The 25,714-nt window shown below is 41.1% G+C and overlaps 1 protein-coding gene across 15 annotated transcripts in view; it reads right to left on the bottom strand.

Moving 5' to 3' along the window:
- Positions 1–25,714, bottom strand: part of si:ch211-278a6.1 (SRC kinase signaling inhibitor 1) — a 104,532-nt gene that overhangs the window by 51,461 nt on the left and 27,357 nt on the right. For 3 of the 15 annotated variants that reach the window (XM_044180184.1, XM_044180194.1, XM_044180181.1), the window contains exon 1: positions 12,546–12,585. The exons of the other annotated variants lie outside the window; for them this stretch is intronic. In XM_044180184.1, coding sequence (XP_044036119.1) covers positions 12,546–12,570 — 25 coding nt within the window. In that variant the 5' untranslated portion in view covers positions 12,571–12,585. Of the gene's footprint in view, positions 1–12,545; positions 12,586–25,714 lie in introns of those variants that run through there. 15 annotated transcript variants of the gene reach the window in all.

Genomic DNA, 25,714 nt, shown 5'->3' on the forward strand with positions numbered 1-25,714 from the left:
GTGAAAATAGGCAATTGTAACAGTTCTGCACACAGAGATGTGTGAGATCCTTGTTTCTTTGTTTCTGTAATTTCATTCTACAGCATTGCTATAAAAGAGCAATGTATGCTCAGCCAACCTGCCCTGTATAAATAAAGGTTAAATAAATAAAAGTTGAAATATTAATATAGTAAAAATATCAGTTTTACTTTCAAAATGCAATGAAACAAAAGAAAAAGTAATTACAAACAGGAATGCTTGAGCAAAGAAAAAACAAATTCTTAGAAATATATTTTCATACAGTAAGACAGTATTTACTGCAGGTTGCAGGTTCATTAAGCTGGCTCTGGACAGGTCAAAACCTCTTAATGTTTCTCGCCTCCAGAGGCCAACACACTGACAGCATCAGGCTGATACAACAGCCTTCTGCAGGCATGTTGCCAAGACTGTCGGTAGGAAACCAGCAGCGTCAAAACTTCCAAACTCTATGTAGGAGGAGAGTGAGAGCTAGGATGGCTTTTTAAAAGATACTGCAGTAACCAACTTTCAAATCCTAAATCTATTAAAATGGTCCCCTGGGCAAAATCAGCAGGTACATAATGAGAAGCGATGTGAAATAAAAAAGACTTAATATGAAACATCAAGGCTTGTGTACAGGTTGGAAGCATTAAGTGTTTTCCTCACAGTGGGAGAAAAAAACAATCATCTTATTTGCTGCAATGACCAGACAGGGTGGATAATTAATATAATATTAATTACCGGAGGTTTATGCTGAAGGTTTATGCTGGCACAGACAAAACAATTGTTATGATACGGTCATACGACATATCCCCTCCACTAACGACTGAACTGTGAGCTTATCACAGCTGCAAGATCAAACAATGATGGCAATGATCTTAATGTTTAGAGGCTGACTGCCAACACTAAGGACCTTACACAATTTTGGCTATTATTTATTTACAATTGAATTAACCTCTATTAATTGGCAGGTTCCACTGCCAAAGAGACAAACAGCACTCTAGTAGAAATGTACGATAATTGCAAACGGCATCCACTGTTTTTTTGTTGTTGTTCTTGTATCTAATTAAACACTTAAGCACCAAAACAAGATTATTATTATTCTAATATTATTTCAGTGGAGTGAAAGCCAAAACCCGATTTGTGCTGCTAAGATTGGGAGCCTAAGGTTTCTTAATGATCGTGTAATTTGCCGTAAATCTTGTCATCGCTGCTGGTTAAATAAGGGGATCTCAGCTGCTGGTGGAACAGCACTGTTAAGGTTACTTCTTTTACGGGGCAGGATTACTGAGCTGGCTCTGCCATTTAGTTTGTTGCTTCCACTTCCGGCAGACGTGCTGCCAAACCTCTTGTAGTATTAGCAGGCTGCCATTCTGATTCTCATTCCAGACAGAGCCAACGGGCTAACCTATCAAGCACTCTCCCACAGGAACACATCTGTTGTCAGATTAGTTAGGCTCTGGCCATGGGTTATCAATCAAAGTGGTGAATTACATTACATACTGAAATTCATTCATCACTTACATCAGCTGATTAAATGATTTACCAGAACAGATGTAGGCAGGGGTGATGGAGAGGTGCCGAAAGACAAGGGGAATGTTAAAGAGAGTACGTATTCAGCTCCACGAGCCAAACAGACTGTGGCAGTGAAACTGAGAAAAATTTGTTTGGAGTTCATCTGCTGCTGTGACAAAAGCAAGGCTGGCACAGACTTTGGCTGCATTTCACTCAGCAGTATTATAATTTAATGGGCTTATAACATTTACAAGTGTCATTGTACTTGCTATGATATTTAATATAAGTACTAGTCTCAATATTTGACTTTTAAAACACCCAAATAGACAGTAGGCGGTGATGACAGCTTTTGTGCCTGACTTGCTGCCATCAATTTTACCAATGAATAGGCATACAGTCTTTTGGTGGTGTGTTTGTTGGTGACAGGTGTGCAGAGATATCTGGGCTCCAGGTGATTAGCACTTAAAACACCAGATGAGGCCCTGCAAACAAGGCCATACACAAGGACCTCGGGGAGAGCGGCAAAGGTTAAAATGAAGAGCACAAATTGGGATGATACTCGGTAAAAACACAGACAATGAATGACCTTAATAGCCTCAGAACAAGCCTGAACTTCTAGAAAAACACTGCTCCTTTAACACAGTTGTCCTTATCAGTACAGTGTTTTTTGACCCTTGGAAAAGAAACTGGGTTCATGCAATTAGTCTCTCTTGTCTGCTACCTGGAGAGGTACACAGTCACAGAAGTGCTGATTTTCTTCAAATAATGAGAATAACGGGAGCAATTTTCCTCTTCGACGGGAATTACCCTGACAGTTTAATTGGAATGCTACTGCCAGAACTCAGAAAAGAGCAAATAGCAAAAAATTACAGAGAAACTGAAAAAGAAATAAAAGGGATCAATCAAAACAGACAGTAATTAGCTGAGATGAGTATGATAGCGGCTGTGACTGCAGATCAGTCGCCTTGGCAACAGGTCAGCATTTCCACAAGTTATCTGCAGCTAGCTAGCCCCCACCCACACACGCATGCATTTGTCCGACAACAAGCATACAGTGTAAGGTTGCACAAGCATGACGGTGAGAGACACAGCCAGTGAGAGATGTGGCACAAGGAGGGCAGCAAAGATTACAAATTGTCAAGTCAACATGGCACAGATCTGTGTTATGATGCTGACAGTCATGTGTCACAGTACAAACTGCTCTCTGTCAACTGGCATCAGAAAAAGAAAATCAGACAAATGGGGAATCAGAGGATAGGAGGTAGGTGCTGGACATTTTTATTACCTTTATTATTTGTAACCCACAGAAGACAATCCTCAAAATGTCATATTCCACAAATAAACAGGAGAGAAGTCACAAATGTCACGTGGCCTGCAAGCTGACAGAAAGCAATCTACAAATGTGCAAAACCTGTTTCACGTGTAAAATTGATCCACATATGCGTAAATATCACTTTACATATATTTGTCGTGGTGAAATTATTTACATTTGAAAAACCTCTATCATTTTTATGTGAAATTAAAATACATATTTACAGAGTAAGTTATGGATATTTGCAAATCACTCTATTTTTGTGGATATGACTTTACACAAATACAAAAATACATATTTTCGGGTAGTGAGATATTTGTGTATCATGGTACACATTTGTGGATTATCTTCTGTGGGTTACAAATAATAAAGCCCAATAAAAACTTCCACAGATTTTCCTAAGGCTGCCTTGCAGGAAATAGCTTTTACAGTAGAGGGCTGTGAAGTTAACAGAATCAAAATTAAACTCCCTTCTTTCATCATCAAATAACATTTTGAAATCGTTTTCTTTTGTGTCAACACTAGAGGAGCGTTAGATCAGAAAATACACAGTGTCACAAATACCAGACACCAGATGAAATCCCATATCAAGCATTCCAGCCTGTTTGGGGGAGGTTTGTCATACCTCTAATGATCCCAGAACGAGTGTGGAGATGAGCAGCACACAGCAGTCCCTAGTGGGGTATTAGAGTAACTGCTTGTTTCACCAGTCCCCAGAGGATATCACAAAGTGGGCTGCAGAGGAGATTGTCAAAATCCTGCAAAACAGCAGCTCCACCTTCTGCCTCACATCTCCCGCCATCCACTGCTGCCTGCCTGTTTGTCTCCGTCACAGAGGAGAGGGCAAGAAAATGCCACTACTTAAAAGACAAGACGTTACCTTTTACTTTAGTGTGTGGCCCTGTGTAGAGTCATAATGCATCATCCCTGGCTTAGTCAGGTGAAAGCATTATTTATTTTTCAAAACAGATTGCAGTGTAATATTCATCATGCTCAGTGCAAATTGTTCCTGATGTATGTGTATAAGATGTAATGTGGTGTATATGATGGTCTATTGATGTTTGGTACAAACCTAAATTGAGCCTCAGCTGCAGGTTCAGCAGGCCGTGACTGCAATGCCAGTGACCACAATGTCAAGAAAGTGTTTCTGTGGTGGAAGGAATGCAACATTGGACAACTGCAACAGTACTTCTTTAGTGTCTTATAAGTCAATGTGCGTGGGCAGAGGTGGGTTACATTTACTCCGTTAGCTGTCACTTTTTGAGTAAATTGTACTTGTCAGCGTAGTTTTAATGTAGCATACTTTTTACTCTTACTTGAGTAGATTTGTAGAGAAAAATAATTTCTTTTTCTCTGTTACATTTGGATACATTCATTACGCTACTTTTATTTATTTATCATTTTATCCACTCATGATCAGTTAAGAGGCAGGTGGTCAACTGTCAACGCTGGTCTGAAGTCAGTTCATCAGAGAACCGTGGTGACAGAGAGCAGTAAGTGTGTCTGTGGTGTTAATGCTATAAGTTTAATAATATATACTGTACACACAGTATATCATACTTCAAAACTACTACTACTACTCCTGCTTTCTTCCGTAATGTAAATATTCAAGCTAATGGTGTGCAAGTGGTGTACATAGTCATGCTCATTCCAGTAACCTGATGAAGAGAGACAGAAAAGTAGAGACCAAACTACTTTTATTTCATGTGGACATGACTGATATAACATTTCAACCACAGATAGTCTTACTCAGGTAAAAGTTAAGAAGTGAACACACCTGTATAGGCAATTAATGATGAAACATCACAGCATTTTCTCCTAATTAGCCTAAATGAGTCATCTGATATCAGACATTTTCAGAAAGATTAGAGACTGATTTGTTCACTTCTCTAATCTTATTGTCTTCATGTTCCTTCATTGGAGAGAGCTAGATGTGGTGGGCTCACATGTGATCTGTGGCTGTCTGTGACGGGAACTGGGACTTGGGATATCTATGCTGGAATGATGAACATTTAAAGACACTGTAACATTTTGATACTCTTTATATTTACTTTTTGACATAACAGACACAGTCTATTTGCCAAATCATAATACAGCAAAGAATGTAATTTTAAAAAAATTACAGATAAAAGATTACAAATAAATACAGGTGCATGCTTACTTCTGTATCTTTACTGGAAGAAGACCATCTGTGGTTGAAATAATTCCATTCATATCATCAAATAAAAGACTTGGGGAAAAAGACAGCAGTGTTGAGTAGTAGTTTTTTTATTTCTAGTTACTCACTATTCAAGTCATTTTTTCAGTAAATACTTTTGTCCTTCTACTTGAGTACTTGTTTTTGCAAAATAACAGTACTTTTACGTGAATACAGTTTTTGGCTACTCTACCCACCTCTGGCGCTGGGCACCTGTATGCATGAGACAATAAATAAAGAATTTTTCAGAATGGTGTGTTTTATGATCCTTGTGGACATTTCAGTTTTTCACATCAAAAGGCTTTGCTCGATTTCAAGTAAGCAAGTATTTCAAGTTTAAAGTGTTTTGTTGCTGCAAATAGCTTGTTTAGAGGGCATCTGGAACACATTTCCCATGATAAATAATTGCTTCTTCTGTAGCTAGTATTGTTTTTATTCAGTTTCACTTACAGTATTGTGCTGTGATAATGGCGCGCTGCATTTTCTGCATTCTCCACCATTATTTCATTTCCTTGTGCTTTTGGAAATGTCTTATGTACTGTGTTATTGTATAACCTAGACCCTACCTGACTCAAAGAAATAAGTTCCATTTGTACATTCTGCTCATCCATCACTTCTCTGCCTCTTGTGTGTATAATTGATTGGCTGTCCTTGTATACACCACAGTAGTCCAGACACTAATGGCCATGCAGTAATGTATGCTACATCATGTGTATGTCTATGTTTGGATGCAGGTTCTCCATTCACTCATCACAAATCTATTGATCTTTGTGCACATGCATCAAGGGTATCAGCTCAGTCTTCGTCTGCTTGAAACCAAGATTGCGTTCTTCTCCTCCTCCTCCCTCTAATGCCTCTTTCCCTCTCTATCTTTTGTCTCCACCGGGGCTACATGTGTTTTGAGTGTCTTATTTGGGTTGGTGTGCAGAGGGATGAAGGGGCGGGGCAGCCGTACAGATGGATGCGTGGGTTTCTATGGTGATGTACTGTAGGTGAGCAGGGAAGAGCAGGGAAGAGCAGCCAGTTGGCACGAAAGAGGAGGAGGAGATGACAAGTTAGACGTTAACAAGCTGTCGCTGCCAACACAACACAGCGCCCACTGCAACAAACAAAAACAGCAAAGACAACCCCCTGACAAGCCTGGTGTTATAAACAACAACCAAACTGGCGTACGCTCTGTTCCACCCACAGAGGAAAGGTACAAACCACAGGTCAGGCTTGGACAAGTTAAATGAAAATGAATGTGTTTAGAGGAAAATGAAACCTATATGTGTATCAAAAGAGTTTTTTTGCTGTAAATTGCAGTTTTACTTAGTTAGAAAAACAGATTTGAAAGTTTCTGTCCCCTTCCAGACTAACCTCGATGTCTCAGCTCACTCCCAAATGGCTTACCACAGCAGGACAAGGATTAGCAAATGTTTCTGTGACTTCAAAACTTTTCTTCAACTGCAGCAGTCAAAAATCAATCAAACCAAAAAAAGAGAGAAGTTCAAATGTATCCAGAGGCAATTTGGTTACTTTGCTTTGTTTTTTACTTAAGTGATGTCAGGAAATCAGAAAAACATTTAACACAAGCTTTTCCTTTCCCTTGGTTGATTTAACTTTACAGGAGACCCATAAAAGCAATCAAACATCAAGAAAGGTTTGATCAAAATGCACTTTTTGATTCCATAATGACTAAATGATGTATCACTTTTAATTTCTAAATGCTACGATCATGAATCTCTGTTACGGTACAGACAGGCAGGGGACACAGAGATGAACAAGAGTGCACTTTTGGAATACAGCCAGAGAGAGTGGGTATGGAGAGACGGAAGCGTTGAGGAAGGGGATCGCTGGAGAATGAAGATCACTGGGGTAAAGTAGGCACTGGGGTTAGATTGCCACGTGGCATGTAGAGTCCTACATGTGAACATGGTCAGACACATACTGAGGTGAGTGGTGTGCTTATATACTGGCTGTGATTGGGGCTAATGGAGAGCAGGAGTGTAACTGGGAGCAGGTGTGGGTGATTACAGGCTGGTGAGGCCGTGACAAGCTGTGACAATGTCTCCCACAATGTTCCTGCTGGTATGTTTTTAGTTACATACTGTATGCATGATGGGATCAATAGCTGCGGGGCTCTGATGCAGACACGTTAACATTTCCTAGACAATGATACTCAGAGAACCAAATAACATTTACACAAGTTAAAATGACATTTATGAGTCCTAGGGGAATTCTGATTGGATGCTTTCCTTCAATCTTCAGGCCTCATGCTGCCAATCACATCTATGGGAAAGCTGCCTATCTGGACACAGACATAGACTAGCTAGCATTTGGAGCTAAAGCAGGACTCCTGTGGGGGCCTATAGCTCTTTAACAACCGACAATAAAGCACCATTTAATATAAATGGAGACATCAAGAAATGTCTCTATTTCAGTGATAGTTCCTCCCCTTTCTTCTTGCCACCTGCTGGCTGAATGAAATTCAAATCTGACAATTGTTAAGTGTTCTGCCCCAGAGCCTCAGAGCACTTGGCAGCCCATGGCTAATCCAGTAAGCACTGGCACTGACTCACAACTAACTGAGAGACAGTGAGAGATTGAGATTGACAGAGAGGAAGACAAAGGCAGCTACTGAAAGAGAGGGGCTAAGAATAGAGGTAGATGACACTTAGAAAGCAACAGACAGAATGCAGAGGGTGGCAGAAAGAGGTTGGTGAAGAGGAGACAAATTGATGGTTTAAGGTGAGTGTTGAAAACCAAGGGAAAGCTGGAGGAAGAGCAGGGAGAAGTGGGCCAGGAGGATGTTTGGACACAGGCAAATGCGGTGAGAGGGAAAAAAATTTAAGGAAAAAGTGGGCATTGGGGCCAGAGGCTGGATGAGTGATGGGAGCAGTGCGGAGGAAGACGGGATGTGCGAGGTGTCCTCTAAATCCATTTGTCACCCAGAGACTCATTAGTGTTTGTGAGTGGGCGTCTCGTTATAAATAGGCTTTGGAGCGTGTGTTTGACAGGAGGGAGTCTAGGATTTGATGGCAGGACATTAATCTCACCAGAGAACTCCTGGATGACGGACGGATTGACAAACAGACGAATCTCCCAAAAGCAAGGACGCTATTTTATCAGTCAGCAACCCCCATCTACTGTCTCTCTCACTCCAGCCTGTTTGACCTGACTCTTCCATATGTGCACCTGACACTTACGTCAAAATGACCTTAAGTTATCCTTTGAAAAACATGGCTGTTTTTAAATTTTCAAAAGCAAAATCTCCCTCCATTCTGTCTTACTGTCCCAGCTTCTTTTTGGCCGCCTTTTCACTTTCTCTCAGAGTTCTAGAGCTCTTCATGCTTCGCTAGACGTCTTTGAGATATTTCCAGTTCTTGCTTAAAAGCATGTCAGTCACTCACGGCATGTTCTCCAACTTTTTTGTCTCTTGTCTATCTTAGACTTGCTCTGCTCTTATTTGCATCCTTACAGCCCCTAAAAATGCAACACTCTCACTGCCTTTAATTAGAAAAAAAACACTCTAACCACTCTCATCTGGAGCTGCCATCTGGTTATATTCTGTTTCTGACCTGCTGTTCCTCTCACCCTCTGGCCAGTTGGAGCAGATGTGCACAAATGCTCCATTTTCTCTGTCTATAGATGGCACCTCTAGCTACAGCTTTGCCCTCATGACACCCCCTACCACCACCTCCTGCCACACACAAACTATTTCAAGCTCCACAAATCCAGTCTCCCTAAGCATCAGCACGGATCCTCCAAAACCTATGCCCCCCTGGTGCCCTCCCCCACTGACCTCAGCAAGGCCTTTTGGCCCTGCTACACTGGATCATCGGGACATAAAGCTGTCACTGAGCCCAGGGAATTAATGAAAGAGGCTCAGAGCCACGGCTCAATCATGACCTGAAGCCATCAGTAAATAACCAACATCAAGCAGCTTTAAACTAACTGATCATTAGTAATGACTGGTTTAATGATCAGTCTGGTCCCCTTAGTCCTCACTGCCACCTAGTCTAGTGATATCTGATTTCCCCTGGTAAGTGGCTTTATCTATATAGTTCCACTACACCGTCTTATCTATATAGACATACATTTACAATTTTCAATTTACAATTTTCCATACATTAAAACACCAGTGACAGAAATAATAATGGTATATGCAACCATTATTATAACAAGAGTAAGTTAAGTTGTTAGGCTGCAAAAATTCTGCTGACTAAGAGCAAGTCATGGCACACTTTACTGCACTTTACGTTTTTATTTTGTCTCTCTGATCATCACAAAGAGCTCACAAAGAAATAACTGAGTCTACAACTGGTCTTCATATTTCATGAATAATGACCAAAAGGACGGGAAGACATGATTGAGATTGTAAAGACATTAAGAAAAACTAGGACGGGTTCTTTTTTCATGAATGAACAATGTCTACTGTAAATACTGTATTTTTGAGTCTTCAAAAGGACAGTATTTTGTTGATTTGAAAACATTTGGGAACTTGTGTGTTTTGCTGTAATTCTGAGCATGAAAGTCCTTTTCAGTTTTCATTATTGTGGCTATCATATCAGATTATTTTCAGAAACAAAGTTTTTTAGCTAAACATAATCTAAATTATCATAATTCCCTGTTTAAGAAAGGTTGGTTTTGCTTTGAGGTGTTTTAGACACTAGAGATTTAGATTTAGAAGTTATTTTGTATGTGGCATAATTGCTTACAGCAAACATGTCCTTCTGTGAGTTCTGTGTCACGTTTTCTTGGACAGAAGAGTGAAATAGCGAGTTGAAGGCCTGTACTTCAACAAGAGAACCTGGGTTCAAACCCCACTATTGGCAAATATTCAACCTGGTGAATTTTCTTTGAGCAAGACAGTCACTGGTCAGTGCTTCCTGATAAAAATCAATGAAGTATCATGTTAGTGTTGCTATAATAACATTAGAATTGTATCATCACTACAGGACAATGTTCATTTACATTATCATTTAAACCTAATGATGTTGTTAATGTGTGCAACGCATGTACTAATAAGAACATCATGCATTAGAACATTTGTGTTGGCAGCAGAAGTAAAACAATATTTCAAGAAAATTGCTGTTGCTGATAGATTGCGTGGTGAATCCCCACAGAGAGCTAATGCCAGAGGTCAACTGTTCGTGTTGTGTCAATGTGACTGCACAGGAAAAAGAAAATATATCAAAGGGAAACATCACTTTGAGGGTAAGATGGAACTCTCAGAAATACTGCCACATCCCTTCATCATCTTCTCTCTCCTCTCTCTTCACGACCAATTTCACCCTCACATCTCACTTCTCTTCTCCATGGTAGTGACAAACAGTGCAGATCTTTCAAATTCAACCCTCGCCTGGAGAAAAGCAGAGCTAAGAAGAGATGCATCTTTTAAAGTTTACTTGTTTCCACATAAATAACAATCATTTAGGCTTTGTATTGAATTGTATTGATGTTATTTGTACAGCATGTGTTGAGAAGTTATCTCAAGCAGTTTACTAGTGCTTAAATAATTTTGTGATCGAAAATTAAGCATTAACATTTTTGATAATCGATTAATTGTTTTTCAAAAGGAAAAATACCAACCATTCACTGTTTCCTGCTTATTCAATGTCAGAAATGGCGGCTTTTCTGTATTTTATATCATTGTAAACAGAATATCTTTGTATTTTCAAGTTTTGGTCAGACAAAACAAGCAATATGAAGACATCACTTTGGGCTCTGGGAAATTGTGATGTGTATTTTCTGACTTTTATAGACTAAAGACTACATAGAGTACATATTGTCTATGATCCATCATAGAGCATACAAGCATCTACTCCACAGACATGAGAAATCCCAGCACAAACACAAATATCAGCTTCTCACTTTTCTCTGCTCACTGCTTTTTCTCTAGCTGTGTTAAATCCTTTAAACTCATTTTATGAAGACAATAGAGTGTAGGTGTGTTTAGAAGAGGTGGATGAGGAAAGTCATTACGCAGGGAGAGTTCACCTTGTTTTAATCTCTGAAGCTGCTGCTTTGCTAAAAGGGTAAACCTCTGAGTGTGTGTGTGTTAGATGGTATGACTCTGTGAACCCTGCATCCTCGTGGCATAGATTAAATGCACACACAAGCTCGTACACACACACACACACACGGGCGCACACACACACACATTAACTCCCTATTCAGTGATGAGATCGAACCAAGGGCACGATGAATAAAAAATAGTTTTAACTCTGGAGGTTCACTTGACTAATTTACAGGGGGAAAAGATTCTTCTAGAGAAGCAACAATACAAGAGACAAAGAGAAGGCCAAGTAGTAAATCAAGAATCACTGCACAGGTTTCTTACATACCGGCACATGCACACTTGAAATATATATACACACGCAGATGCACACATATACACACTGCATACACACATACGCGCACATCCTAATTTGCGATTCGGTGCTGTGAAGGGGAAGACAAAAGAGGGGAGGAGAGGTGTTGGCCTCTATTGACTCAAAACCCTGTGGGCTAATGAGAACTCCAACACACAGGCACACACAAAAACACTCCTGCACACACCCATTACTGTCATATTGCTGTGTTGGAGTGTGAAGGCGGTGTGTTAGCAACTCACTACAGTCCTCTTTGTCCGAGGTTATCATGAAGTAATATCTAGCAAGAAAAATCCCAGTTGCTTGTCAGTGTCCTAGTCGCTCTGTGAGCATCGTGGTCACCCGACAACACACTTACACACATACATGCTGTCACTGAGGTCATTAGAGTGGTGTAATTATGAAGAATAACCAGTCTAGCTGGCCCAGCTGGCCTGGTAACATCATCCAACTAGTTCCCCCAGATCATACAATGTCACTTAATATGAGCAGACAGCAGACGGACAGGGAAATGAAAATGAAGCATAATTGGAAAAGGGAGTGGCAACACTGAATGACTGAGGGCTTTTATTTTGCCATGCTGACATCTCCTTGGTAACAGAAGTGTTTGATATATAAGGGATAGCAGGAGCCCTCACAGAGAAGCTAAACAGTAAATCCAAATAAGCTTCAACAACAACAAAAACATTTTCGATCTCGCAAATACGAATCAGCGTGGCAGCAGAAGCAACAATAGAAATCAAATGAACTAAAACTGACTGGCTACAAATGACTTAAAAAGTCCCAAAGGATGCACAGGGAGTCATGACAGAGTTTGTGAAGAAGCTTGTCATGAATGAAGCAGCGGTAGCAGCAGCAGCAGCAGCTTGAGTCCTGGAGGAGCCTCTGAGCTCCACAGCCTTTGAACATACAGGAGGCAGGCAGAAGCAGACAGCAGAGCTACGTGACTCTCATGACAACAACCACAAATACACAAACACAGATCCAGAGGGTCCCTCAATGCTGCAGGTTATCAAGATTAAATACCACAAGCATCCAAGCAAATGCACCAGCTAAAAGGATGCCTTAAAAACAAAGTGAGAGGGGGAAAGGAGAAAAGACAAAAACAAATATGACTGGCACATACAAAAGAGGGAAGAGGGGAGAGGGGACCACTCCAATTGCCCACCTGCGGGTTTCCCAGCATTCTCCATCCGTGCTCCTTTTAGCCCTCTATCCCTCACTCTCTTTTTTTAGTCTGGGTCATTCCATCCCTCTACCCATCTCCTCATTCACCCCCAGTCGTCGCCACCACACTGGGACACTGGCTTAGGCAGAATATTGTGTTCAAAGAAAAAATCAAAGAGGAAAGGCAGGGAGGGACAAAAGGATGGTGGTGGTGATGGTGGTAGAGAGGAGGAGTATAGAGTATGGGAAGAAACACAGCGAGGGAGAGAGATACAGAAAGCAAGAGAGTGAGAGAGAGAAGGCTGCCAGTTCTGAACATTGTCTCTTTTCTCTCTTTCTGATTGTGTGTCCCTGGCTGTCTCTCTTGTTCGCTGCTCTCTCTCCATTTCCCTCATTATATCCATCTGAGTGGTTGTGCCAAGCTAGTAGGGCAGCACAAAAAAACATCGCTCGCTGTGGCCTTTAAACACCTTGTAGACTGGCCACCTCCTGCTGGCCACTGACTGTGGAACTGTGTACACTGGTTGTGTGCTGGGGGCCATGGATTGAGCAGGGGTGCATGTGTATGCGTGCATGTGTGTGTGTGTTTGACTGTCATGTCAGCCAGCCAGAGCAGCAGATTACTGACGCTCCACTGGCACGTCCCACTTCATCCTTCTCTCCTGTCACCCCGGCAACACCTCCGCTCCCTGCCTGCTTCCCCCGTCCTCCGCTCATCATCCTCCCCCTTTCTCCATCTGCCTCTACTTCTCCCTCCCCACCTACTTCCTTCCTTCTCTCGTCGTAACCTGAGAGAGAGTCTTTAAATTCAATTTCATCCATCTCCAAAATCTATACTAGCAGAGCTGACTCCATGCAGCCCACAGGAATAGTAGAGATCGTCAATCTCTGCATCTCGATCCGCTCTAATAAAAAGAGCCCCATCAAAGCGGTGTATATACACACACAGTCCCCAGGGTGTTTCCTTGCTCAGATAAAGATAGCCAATCACAGGCTGGGGAGGCAAGAGGAATGGTGCGGTAATTAACACCAGTGGGCCTGGGCTTAGGTCCATGTCAACACTCAGCAACTCTCAGAAACCACACTGACTAACAACTATGGAAAAAGTTTGAGGTGTATGAAGGCAAAGGCTTTGCTTTCTGCTCCTCTGAGATAGTGATGATGTTTAATTAACATGTTAGATTCAGTCCAGCTCTGCACCTGAGAGGCCTTCATAAAAAGCAGTGAGAGGTCAAGGCAGCCCTCAAGATGAAGACCCCCTACAGAAAGCATTGCAGGGAACGAATCTCTGCAGGGAGAGAGAATCTTCTTAGAGTGAGTGTGTGTGTGTCTATGTGTAAGGCTAGGTTCACGCTTAATGCTCAACTATGACTTTTTGCCAATCTGTGTTTTTGTTAAGTCACTGGGCTCTGTGGATGGTTGGAAATCACACTATTACACATTCATCAGATCTAATATTTCAAAATCTTCCAATAATGATAAATATTGTAATATGGCAAATGTATGCAAAACCTCATATTAATTATTCAAATTGATTCCGACAAAACAATGATCTGTTGGGATTCCACAGATGAATTCATTTATTTGGGTGATTGTTAACTGAAGTTTTGTTAGGAGACTGCATTCTCTTTTGTCCCACAATCCTGAGAGCCATTGAATGCAGCACTGGCCAGTCTGACCTGTTCTCCGGATGTCACCAGGTCAATAAAAAGGTCAGCAATCATTTGTTCTGTCTTTCTCCTGGAATCCTTCACTGCGGCAGACGGCCGTGGCTGTCTCAGAGTAGCATGCTCACCAGCAGACACTCAACTGAACTCTCTCCTCCTGGCTTCGCCGTGTAATCTGCTCGGAGCAGAAACACAGAACCAAAGTCTCTTGATCTACTAAAGCGCTGTGAAGGCCTATTAGATCTCTGCAACAAAGTTTAGTGCAAACGGCTGCTACACACAAAGCCTGCCAGCTAACTTCACATGCTAAAAGGAGCACAAAGCAAGTTAACGTCGAGCTGTTAACTCTGTAAAGACAACCACAGGCGGAGCGACCGGCTTCCTCCGATCTCTACAAGCGGACATTGCACAGGAAAAGATGCTTCCACAGCAGAACCATAATTCTTCCCAGTTTGGCTCGTCTACAACAGACTGACCGCCAACTAACAGCAGCACCAAAGCCACCTCTCTTTCCCTCCCACGGACGGGTAATGTAACAACTGTGCAGTGCATTGAGTAACAGTGTATATAGCTAAGCAAAGGACTGTTTAACATTTGTACATGTGATGTTACTGATATGTTTTCATTGAGGTTTTATTGTTGTGATCTTTTCCATAATTAACATGAGGTTATTATTGTAACCGTAGTTCTGAGCAACCACTAAGTTGATCTTAGTTTATGTTATGCTCCACACAGACAGTCTTTGCATGCTAACTAACTCCTTTTAACTTGGCACCGTTATCCTACACAGATTATACACGTACACCTCTAGTTTTGAGAGGTGCCTTCATGACAACCATGAGAGTAACTTTAAAGCTCCCGCTGCACATGTTCCTCTGTTTCTGACCACGTTGGACATACAGAGGCAGAATAAAGAAACATCCAGACAATCATTTTGGTGTGCACCTTGACCTGTGCGCGTGCACACGCACGCACGCACACACACACACACACACACACACCCTTTGTTCTGTATAGATTAGTGTACTCAGAGTTAGTCTTCATTTTGTGTGTTTTGCTTTATTATCTTTAATACATGCTTGTGTATAATTATGGTGGGCTCTTTAATGTTGCACAAGAGTAATTTGCCAACCTCTTCTATGTTGAACTCAAAATCCTTCAACCTGTTAGCTATTAATGGTAATTTTGGTTATAGTTATTAATTTAATTAAGTTCCAAATTGATAGTTTAGTGTATTTTATGAGACCTAATCAATTAATTGACTATCATTTCTCTTTAAGAAGAGTGGTGCCCCCAAGGACTTTATTCATTATTTTAAGTTATTTATGATTATCTTTGATAATTCTGCTAGCCATAATTAATTGATCGCACCTACACAAGTGGGTGCCCCCCTTTAACCATTGTGAATCCCAACAGACCACACAGAAGAAATTAAATTAGATGACTGATGCCCTGTGGACAAGTTATGTTTACATTCAGTGTTACTCACCAAAACACATTTTGTGTATCCTTGAGGCCTGATAAACATGTTTAATGCATTTCCTTCAACATGAACATTTGCAAAGCTGATATTTGAAATATTTTAAATCCTGCATTGTTTACATCATTTTTACTAGCTTGCAGTCTTCTTGAATAACTATGTTGGCCCATCACTTTGTCTCTTTGCATGTTATCCCACCGAGTAGTCAGAAGGGTAGCAGGAAACAGGCGGCATGACTGTGTATCGTGTTGCCCACCTGCATGTACATGATAAAAACAAAACAGGGCCCCATTGCTCCATGGCGCTCCATTAATGTGGAGTGAACACCAGCTACAAGTTCATGAACAAATGATAAAGAGGATCACTCCAAACTTAAGTATAAGAACTACTGTCTCTCCTCTGAACATCTACAATGCATTTTTTCACCGTCATCAAAAAATCTGTCATTAGCTGCATTCTACCTGAGCATGAGTGATTGTGAGACGAAGGCCCACCCACCACTTTTACTGTACAATAGACTGAAGAGCAGCGGCTGACACCCACAGATATCTTGCACTATGCAGAGCTACACCTGCTGAGCAGTACAAGGTTAACAATGGCCACATAGGGCTTGACAACTGCTGAACACGCAGCTTTACTCCCCACAGAGTTCACACACATGCACACACACACACACTTTTAAGTACTTACTACATACCAACCTGTGCACATTAGGAGTGTAACAGTACACAAAATTCACGGTTCGGTATGTACCTCGGTTTTGAGGTCACAGTTCAGTACATTTTCGGTAAAACAGGGAAAACCAAAAAATACGATTTTTGTCATTTATTTTGAAACATTCAACAGGGGCTCATTGGCCATAATTCTTTGTGTAACAGTTAATGCACTCAAATACTGGCATGTTGTCAATAAGAAAAAATGAATGAGAATAAATAACACAAATGTCGGTAATGCTCCATTGTAAGACTCTGACCAGTTGATAATTCCTGAACAACTGCAGCTTGCGCTCGTTTATACAGTGCAGGCACAACAGACTGACTAAAATAGGCACATGAAGGCACATTGTAGCAGGGCTCAAGCACTTTGACCATATGCTTACACTCCTATAGCATTAGTTATTGATTTGGCATTGTCTCAATCTACAGTGAGAGGCTGCCTGAACGCTGTGGGGAGGACTCGCCTTCCAGTCTGTTTTTGTCTCGTTCCACTAATTGACATGTTCAGGTGATGCTGTCGTAAATTCGATTTTTGTAGTGTTTCCACAGACTTCAGTTGAACAATGTTGGCATACAGTTCCACACTAAAAGTTGTCCATTTTCGCTGTAACTAACTGGGAAACCATAATGCAGATCCCATACAGTGGATCCAAATGTCATGGGAGGATCCTCCAGCTCTTGTCTCTTATTTGTGTTTACCGTTCGGAGGCAGCGACACTACATGAGCTTCACTAACCTTGCTGATAGACAACAACTGGTGCACTGCCAAAACCTACACGCTCTAGAATTTCTGTTCCACGCATGCGAGTAGTCGACATAAATAAACAATTTTGACAGTAATTGTTTGGGTCACAGGGCGTACCAAACCGAGGAAGTCACATACTGAACCGAACGTCTTGTACCGGTGAATACAGATACTGGGACACATACTCATACTGGGACAAATACACTTACTGTTACACCCCTAGTGCACATGTATGTATGTGTTGAGTGGGATATGTGTGTTTGTGTGCATAATGTTTATATTTGTGCCAATGTGGATAAGTGACACACAGAAAGTGTGTTATTAAGCTAAGGCAGTGAGCTTATGCCTCACAAGGACAAGTAAAAAACAAGCAAACAAAAAGCGTATCCTCTACCTTTGAAAAACAACTCTCTACCCACCAAGCAATTTAGCATCTACAAATACATACAGATGAGATATTAATGGCTTACTGTGTCCTCTTTGACCTTTTAATTATTCTGATTTGTGTACAGAGCAAGTGCGCCGTAATTGCATTAGCATCTCTGCTGGTTTACTTAATGTTCCAGTAGAGAGGGAATGGTGATTCAGCAAGCAGATAGGATAACACTCCCTTCTTTTTGTGTAGACTAAATGATCCACTGTGACTGTGTGTGGCTGTGTGTGTGCATGTTCGTGTGGTTGCAGTAAATCATCTGAGATTTATTAGCTCAGTTACCACTAGTCAAACCTTCTGACGTGCAATTATGCTCTATCAGCAAATAAATGATTTGGCCATTACAGGCCATAATGGGTTATGGAACAAAGGCTACAATATATTGTCCATCTCTTTGCAGCTGTTTAACACCCAGTCCTGCTCTTTGCTGCTTGTATTACAGGAGAACTCTACTTGCCCCCTGTTTGCCCCCTCTTCCTATTCCCCACTTCCTCTTCTCCTTCCTCTGAGCATTTCCCTGGAGAGGACCACTGCTCCTTCTTTCCCTTTATCTTTAGAGCGAGGCATCTGGGAAACAGGCTCTGTCTCCACCTCTCCCCATCACACTCAATCATCCCGATGTTTATTCAGCTCTCCACCCTTTCCACATCCCTCCACCTCCCTTTCTCCCTCCCTCTGTCCCACTCCCCATGCTTACTATGTCTCAGCTCTTAACCACAGCATCGCTTATCACAGTCCTGCATCTTTCAATTTCTATCTATCTCTCTCCAATTGTTTTCTTCTCCACCATCTTGCCTCTGCTTGATGCCTTTTCCTCTTACATTTCCTCTCTGCCTTGTAGTGTTTTTGTCCTGGAAGATGCTGTACCATTTTTATTGTATGAGGATGTTAGATGCATAGGCAATCCTGTGCATCCTCCCCTCTAAAGCTATATGGTACTTGAAGGTATCTACAGTATGTATACCCGTTTCTACAGGATTGTAGCTGTAGGTGGTGAAAAAGAACAGGAGAAAAGGTACTCAGTGGCTCACTTTGAATCGTTCAATGCACAAACCTAAGCAAATTTTCACACTCAGTTTGTTTGTTTAAGTGTGAATCTGAGTTCAAATGTCACCTGTCCTCCGAACCCAATTGGTCTGATTTGCACTTTGCTGTTGACTCCATACATAGCATGTTTCCCAATACTTTCCTCATCAATTTGCTGGTGTATACCAACAGAAAACAATTTACACTTTTTTGACATACACAGGTCCAGTGCAGGTCCCGGTTCTAAGAACCAGTGAGCACAACTGAACTGTGCAGCCAAGTGTGACCACCTGTGGCCTCAAAGAAGTCAAAAACTAGCGCCCATCTTCGACTCCCTTCACAGGGTTTGCTTGTCATTCTATGCTCTCACATCAGATAGGTATTTTATCTCTCATTTTCTTTCTAACAATACAAGTAGGAGTGAGCAATGTGAATAAAATCATCTGTCACGTATGTTGTATTTTTCAGATTGAGATAATGATAACTGATAATCTGTTTATGGATAAAATAACCAGATGGGGATGATTCAGTGAATTAAAAACCTGACAAATAAAGGTGTCCCAGCATATTTGTGGAAAAATCCAATATCTAAATCCAATCCAATATTGCCATGAAGCAGTCCTGCTTACTGATTTGCAACATTGCAGTATCCCATAATGGCCTAAGACACCCAGGGACAATTAGGGATAGTGTGTCTGATGCATTAAAATTCAAAAGGACGCAGTAAACTCACTGTTGATGCATCATATTTTCCCCCCGATTATGCTAACGTAGATTGTGAACAACAAATTTGTGTTGAAATCATAGACATAAACAAAGGAAACCTTGCTGTCAAAAAACCTGTTTCTTACCATCTGCGCATATACTGTATCTCTCCAGCACCAAACGGGAAGCAGCAAACTGGGTAGTTACTTTGGTAACAACAGAAAAAACTCTTCAAATACTGTCTCACACACAGACACGATAGATGGTGAATTAACAGTGTTATGAGTTTTGAAATGTTCGCCTCTTATTCCCACATTCTTCTTCCACTAAAAGCGAGTTGAGGCACAAAATCCAATATGTGAAGTACGGAAAGTATGTACGTATGGAAATACAATTTATCTTTATGGATTATATTGATGCCAAATTGACAAGAAGACTGTCGACATATGACATATGAGTTATGTGTTTTTCCGGACACGTAAGGAATTGTTAATGTCATATTTCTTAAAGGGAGTGTGGCGTAATATTTTTCCCGGAATGAGCATCAATTTTATTCAAACTGCTAATACTGTATGTAACCTATATTTTTTAATGTTTTATCACCACTACAGAAACACTAGGTAACTGCTAACGTATGATAAGGTTGTCTGACGTTGACTGCGGTTAGCATTTGGTTTGATTAATGGTTTACAGTCCAATAATGTGTGTTTGTATTTATTACTGATGGTGGCTGATCAGGCTAATTATCAGCTAATTGTACTCACTTTCTAACGGCAGTATGCAGTAAATTTTGCCCTTTGTGTGCGTGTTTTTAAACTACTTTACTAATTAAACATGATGTGCTTGATGATGTTATGACTCCTGATGAAACTTGAAAGCGCAGCGTTGCCCTTTAGCTTCCCTTTTTAACATTTATTCACCCAGAAAAAATGTTTCTCAGTATAATATGACCTCCTCTTTCTGTCAGCTGCTGTGTCTGCAGTGTATACAGATTTGGGATTTTATTTGTTTAATTTTCAGATACATTTTCAACAGACATGAATAACCATAACTATAACCATATAACATCAAACACGAGTTTAACATTACAATTTACCAAAAAACACAAATTTTATTGGGGGACCACTCAGTTTCCCTTGCCATGGGAACTCACTACATTGAAAACCTATCAACATCACTGAAATGGTATGGCAAAATCTACTGTAGACAAGTTTATATTGTTTCATGTTATATATTGTAATATTACCAAACCCTAAATACAAGAATGCCATATGAAATCCAAATCTATCTAATCAAAAATATCAAAATTCTTTAGACAAACCAGTCTGAGATTTTAACTAAACTGCCAGTGGGACGAGGTCTGAAATCCAGATAGTGGGGACAGAGTGAAGGCAGTGTCAGTAGGCTGGTCAAAGGAGGCAAAGATGAGATTAATACCTATCGGGAGTGGGTGAGGGTGATTGGTGTCTAGCTATGGGCTAAGTAAGTGGAGATCAGCCTACTGCCTAGAATTGCTCTCACACTGCAGCTAATTAACGTTGCCTTGTTCCGGTTCAACAACCTCAAAGCTACTGTCTTCAACTGGGGCATCCTGAGATGAGACAGCGAGGGAGAGTGAAGGAGAGAGAGACTGTAACAACAAGACAGCAAAAACAAGTGTGACCTTTTGGGCCTGATCTTATTTAGACACTGCACATAAACAGCTTGTCCCTCACAGCAGGGCTGTGGCGATTCATTGATGTAATCAACATCATCGATTACAGAAATCTATTTGCATATCGTGTGTTGGCGCGTCGCAATGAAGTATGGCTGCACCTAGTCAAAGCATGGATTCCCCTGGAGAACAGGCTGCAGCACAAAAACCTCACCCTCGCTCTACCTCACCCTCGCTCTACCCCTCCCACGCGGTTTCCTGTCAGTCGCACTCGCACATGCTCTGCAGAGAAACAGAAAGAGAGAGTGTCTCCTGTTTATGTAGGCCTACTTATGCCGTTGTTTTGGAAAAGCTAGTCAGTGCACCTGTTGGTGCCAATGTCATTCACTACCACGTTGGTTTATATCGATTCGATAGGCTAAGTTATTAACAACAAGCCTCCTCCACACGTGGTTCACCTGCTGATGTGAAAACGGAATCGGGGGTGAAAAAATCCAAAACTGGAGTTGTGTTTCTTTGGCGACTTTCTAAAAAATACTGCTGTCAAAAACATAAACAGAGCAGACACATACAGGGAGAGAGAAATAGAAAGAGGGAGGCGGGGCAAGCCGGTGTGTGTGCGTGTGCAGAGAAAGTGATTGAATAAAATATTGACATATTGATGAGACAAGTTTTTGATATTTACTTTTGGTAGATTAACATTACATTAATCGAGGAATAAAAAATTCTTTAGAATAATCAATAAATTAGATTAATTGACTAATTGAAGAAATAATCGTTAGGTACAGCCCTACTACACAGAGATACAGAGTTGGTGGAAGAGGGATAAAGCTAGTATCTCTGTGTGAGAGGGTGGCTAAGGAAGAAGCACCTGTCTCATTATACCCCACCTTCCGCACAGGACAACTCTCTATCCCGCAGGGCTGAGCTATGCCGCAGATAAGAGGAACCCGAAGAAAACGTTGAGCCGATAAGAACTGGTCTTAGAAAACGCAGACACTTACAAAATGGAAGAAAAGCTTGACAGAAGTGCAAGGGGAAAGAGAGTTTAGAGAACCAAGAGAGAGAGGATGGATGGATTTGCTGAGTAAATGGCTGCAAGCTAATCATGACGCTAACAATAATGGATAGGCAGGGCTGTCCAGATTGCCTCATTTAAGGACACTTGAGTATCGTTTAGGTAATCTCTCTGACGCACTCACAATGGATGTGAGTTGTGGAGACAGAGTGGTCTGTGCTGAGACAAATGACAAAGGTAAATAGTTTTAACTACTTTCTTATATGTAAGATGTCGCAAAACAAAAACTTTCGTGTTGTATTATTCTCTGCAATAGTAGTCAAAATGCCTGACCTTAGGTCTGCACCCAGGTAGTTGACAATGTGAGAATGTGAAAACAGTGTAGAATGTAGCTCTGTCCATCTCTGGGTGAGAGTGAAGGCAGCGCACGAAATCAGAAGAAACTCAAAATGTGTTTCCAGAGTTTTGCCCTCCTTTGATCCTCAGCTGAAGGCAGACCACAAGAATGAACATCAGCGACCCTGAACAACCTTCACTGAGATTTTCACACATACACCCAACTATCCACACACACACACACACACACACACACACAACACCATTATTATTGCCTTGGGTATAGCCCTTTACACTCTGCTACACTCTTAAGCCGAGGACTCCTCTATGTCAGCACTTGGTTCTTTTGTTTCTGGTATCCAGTTCTCTCAATGACTTTGTCCCTTTTCTATATTTTCCACTAATCTGTTTTTTATCTCTCCTCATCTCCAACAGCATCTAGGTTTTTTTATCTACCCTTCTTCCCTCAGTACCTCTCAGAGGATCCCTCAGAGGTGTTGTTGACTGTACTCTGGCCCACACTACAGTAATCCAATGTTATTGGGGGTGTTATAACTCAGTTTTATGTGATCAGGAGCCCCACAGCCCCGACTGCTGCACCTCGTGACAAACAACCCAAGTCAGACATAGCATCAATGACTCAGCCACATTGAGCGAATGTGATAAGACCAACTTTTTAAACCTTTTGTATTTCTTAATTTTCCAGGCTGGGTGTTGAATGTGTGTCAGTCAGTGTTCATCACTGTGTGGGTGAGTTTCTCCATCAGTGAAGAGTTGGTGCTGCAGAGTAACATTAACATTAAATGTGATCAGTCCACCAGGAATCCAAAACAGACAGCAGAGCCATGTTGGGATGTTAGCTTTTTAAAATGCCACAATGTAAGACCGCAAGTGAATCACAGTGCTGTCTGTTTATTCTGCTCTCACAGTGGGAAATTCCAGACAGCTTGTCCTCTCACTTAACTAAGGGCTTCTGCAACAGCACACACCAAAGCAAACGAAGGAAGACACGAATGCTGCTTGTCATTGCTCGCTCTTGTACTAAGCCACGGGTAAAAAGGTCTTGGTTTTTGTTTATTAGCATTTCCTAGCCTCATGAACCATTCTCTAAGAGGCAAGCAAACAGCAGCTGTTAGGAGATTTGGAAAAACAATGTGCTAATACCATTTATAAACAACCAAAGCACATTATTTGATCCTGGATGCATCACTGAGAGAATCAATCTGTAAGTTGTGGGGCTGAAACAGTCTTGTCATGATATTCTGCAGCACACAGAATAAATCCTACACAGACACACAAAACAATATTTGTATCATATATACTGTACTTTATATGTTTTTTTTTTATGTCTCCACATAACCAAAATGTGTTCCAAGTTTCCTATTGCAAGATGACTCACCACCACCACAGTTTACAAGAAAGGAGGTCCTCTTGCAATGTAGAAATAAAAAATTCCACTAACAGAAAGTGAAAAGGGGGGAGAAAATACAAATGAGCTACTGATTATGCACCAGAGTCACTCTAAGTGAAAACCAAATTGTTAAACTAAAGAGTTTGCACTGCAAATTGCATTTTAAAAAGACAATTTTTACAAGTTTTGTATGTTTGATTTCTTTATACAGTGTTTGTCGGTTTTTAAACTGTTAAATAAACACTGATAACTTCATGGATGTTATTCTTTGAACCAAAATGGGCAATAAATATGTTGTATAAAGAAAAAGGAAAATATACCCCGTACAAAATAACTCCAGTCCACAATTGTTACACATGCTTCCAAATATAGACAGGGCTTTACATTAATCATGTTGCTGTATACGTCAGCAGTTCTGTGAAGCTGCCCTCTCAAGGTCTATCCATCAATTCTTCGTCCCAGATGACCGCCCAGTTCTATGACGAGAAGGGCAGTCTTCATCCTTCAAAAACCCACTAAATGCGTGAATAGGGGATGGTTGCCCAGATAGAGCTGTCATTGTGTTTTCTACAGTTATTACAGTGTGGATGAGAGAAAGCTATACTGAGAGAGTTGAATTATCCATATTTGTCACAAATCCTGCACAAAACCCCAAAGATGCATTAAAGTTTATTAATTATGTAGATTTTGTTGCACAAAGGACTAAAAACACTCTCATCCAAATTGAGGTTAGGGGAAAAAAATGGAGCGCAGCGTTCTGTGACGTCCTAAGCAGCTTTTTAGAGACTGTTAGAGTGTGCACATGGGCCCCTGGCACAGTGGACGAATTAGCATTCAGCACTGGAGAACACAAGGACTCAGTCAGGTCTGAAGGAGATCCAAAGAGAGTAAGCCGGCTCTTTCAACGGGAAGCTGGACAGGACTGTATGACATATTGATCGGTTATTGGCTACGCCATACTGCAATGTGGGCTCCATCACCGTCACGACTACACTCTGTCACTCCCTCTTTTCAGCTGTTAATTTGTGGTACTCTGGATGTTAACATTCTGCAGCCATCACATTCAAGAGAGTACCACTACATCAAACCGCTGCTACAACGATGGGAATTTTAACTACTTCGGGGGGTAGCACAGCTCAAAACCACATTAATGCTTTTGTGCATGAATGTGTGCGTACTTTCACTTGCACTTGCTCCTCCATACTGTATGTCTGAAATCTGTCCTTCTACATTACCATCCATCCACCTCTCCTGCTCTGTTATGTCATACTTAAACACATTCATCCTTGCTTTAGCCTACACCGTGATATTGATGTGTTGCATTATAGTATTAATATTTCCAGATTGGCAAATTATGAGCGCTTCCTATTTAAGAGGCTTTCCGGCTTCACCAAGCAGCTTTTAAACTGTTCTACTCAACCTTATCAGTGCAAATCCAGACGTCCTTGTAAGAAAAAAACAAGGTTCTGACAATAAGGCACCAGGCGACAGTTTCTGTTCAGTTTTTGTCTGTGCAAATGTTGACTTGGATGATTTGTGTGCAGAGAAAGAGACTATCACTAATGAATCCACTAATTGGCTATGTAATTATCTGCAGTTAGAGACATCTGTATGAAACAGTAAGTTAAAATATTAGTAGTAATGAGCTGCTGTATCTGTAAAAATGTAGAATACCATGTAAAAGAGGATCGAGGTTATCACAGGGGAGCAAGGGGAGAGAGAGGACAAGATAATAAAGGAGGAAAATGTCTAATGGTGGTGAAACAGGCCAAAAACGGAACCACCACGTGTACTTTATATAAAAGCATTTCTCATCCTATTTTGTCTATGAGGGCAGAAATGTCTGTTTTATGGAGGTTAGTGGAGGATTGCTCTCTTTGCTCAACAGGGCAGCCCCAGGCCTACTGGGGGCCCTTGATGAAATTTAATTTGGGCTCTTCATTCCTGGCTCTGTGTCAACCATCAACACACCCACAACA

The sequence above is a fragment of the Siniperca chuatsi genome, linkage group LG21 (assembly GCF_020085105.1).
Source record: "Siniperca chuatsi isolate FFG_IHB_CAS linkage group LG21, ASM2008510v1, whole genome shotgun sequence".
Lineage (NCBI taxonomy): Eukaryota > Metazoa > Chordata > Actinopteri > Centrarchiformes > Sinipercidae > Siniperca > Siniperca chuatsi.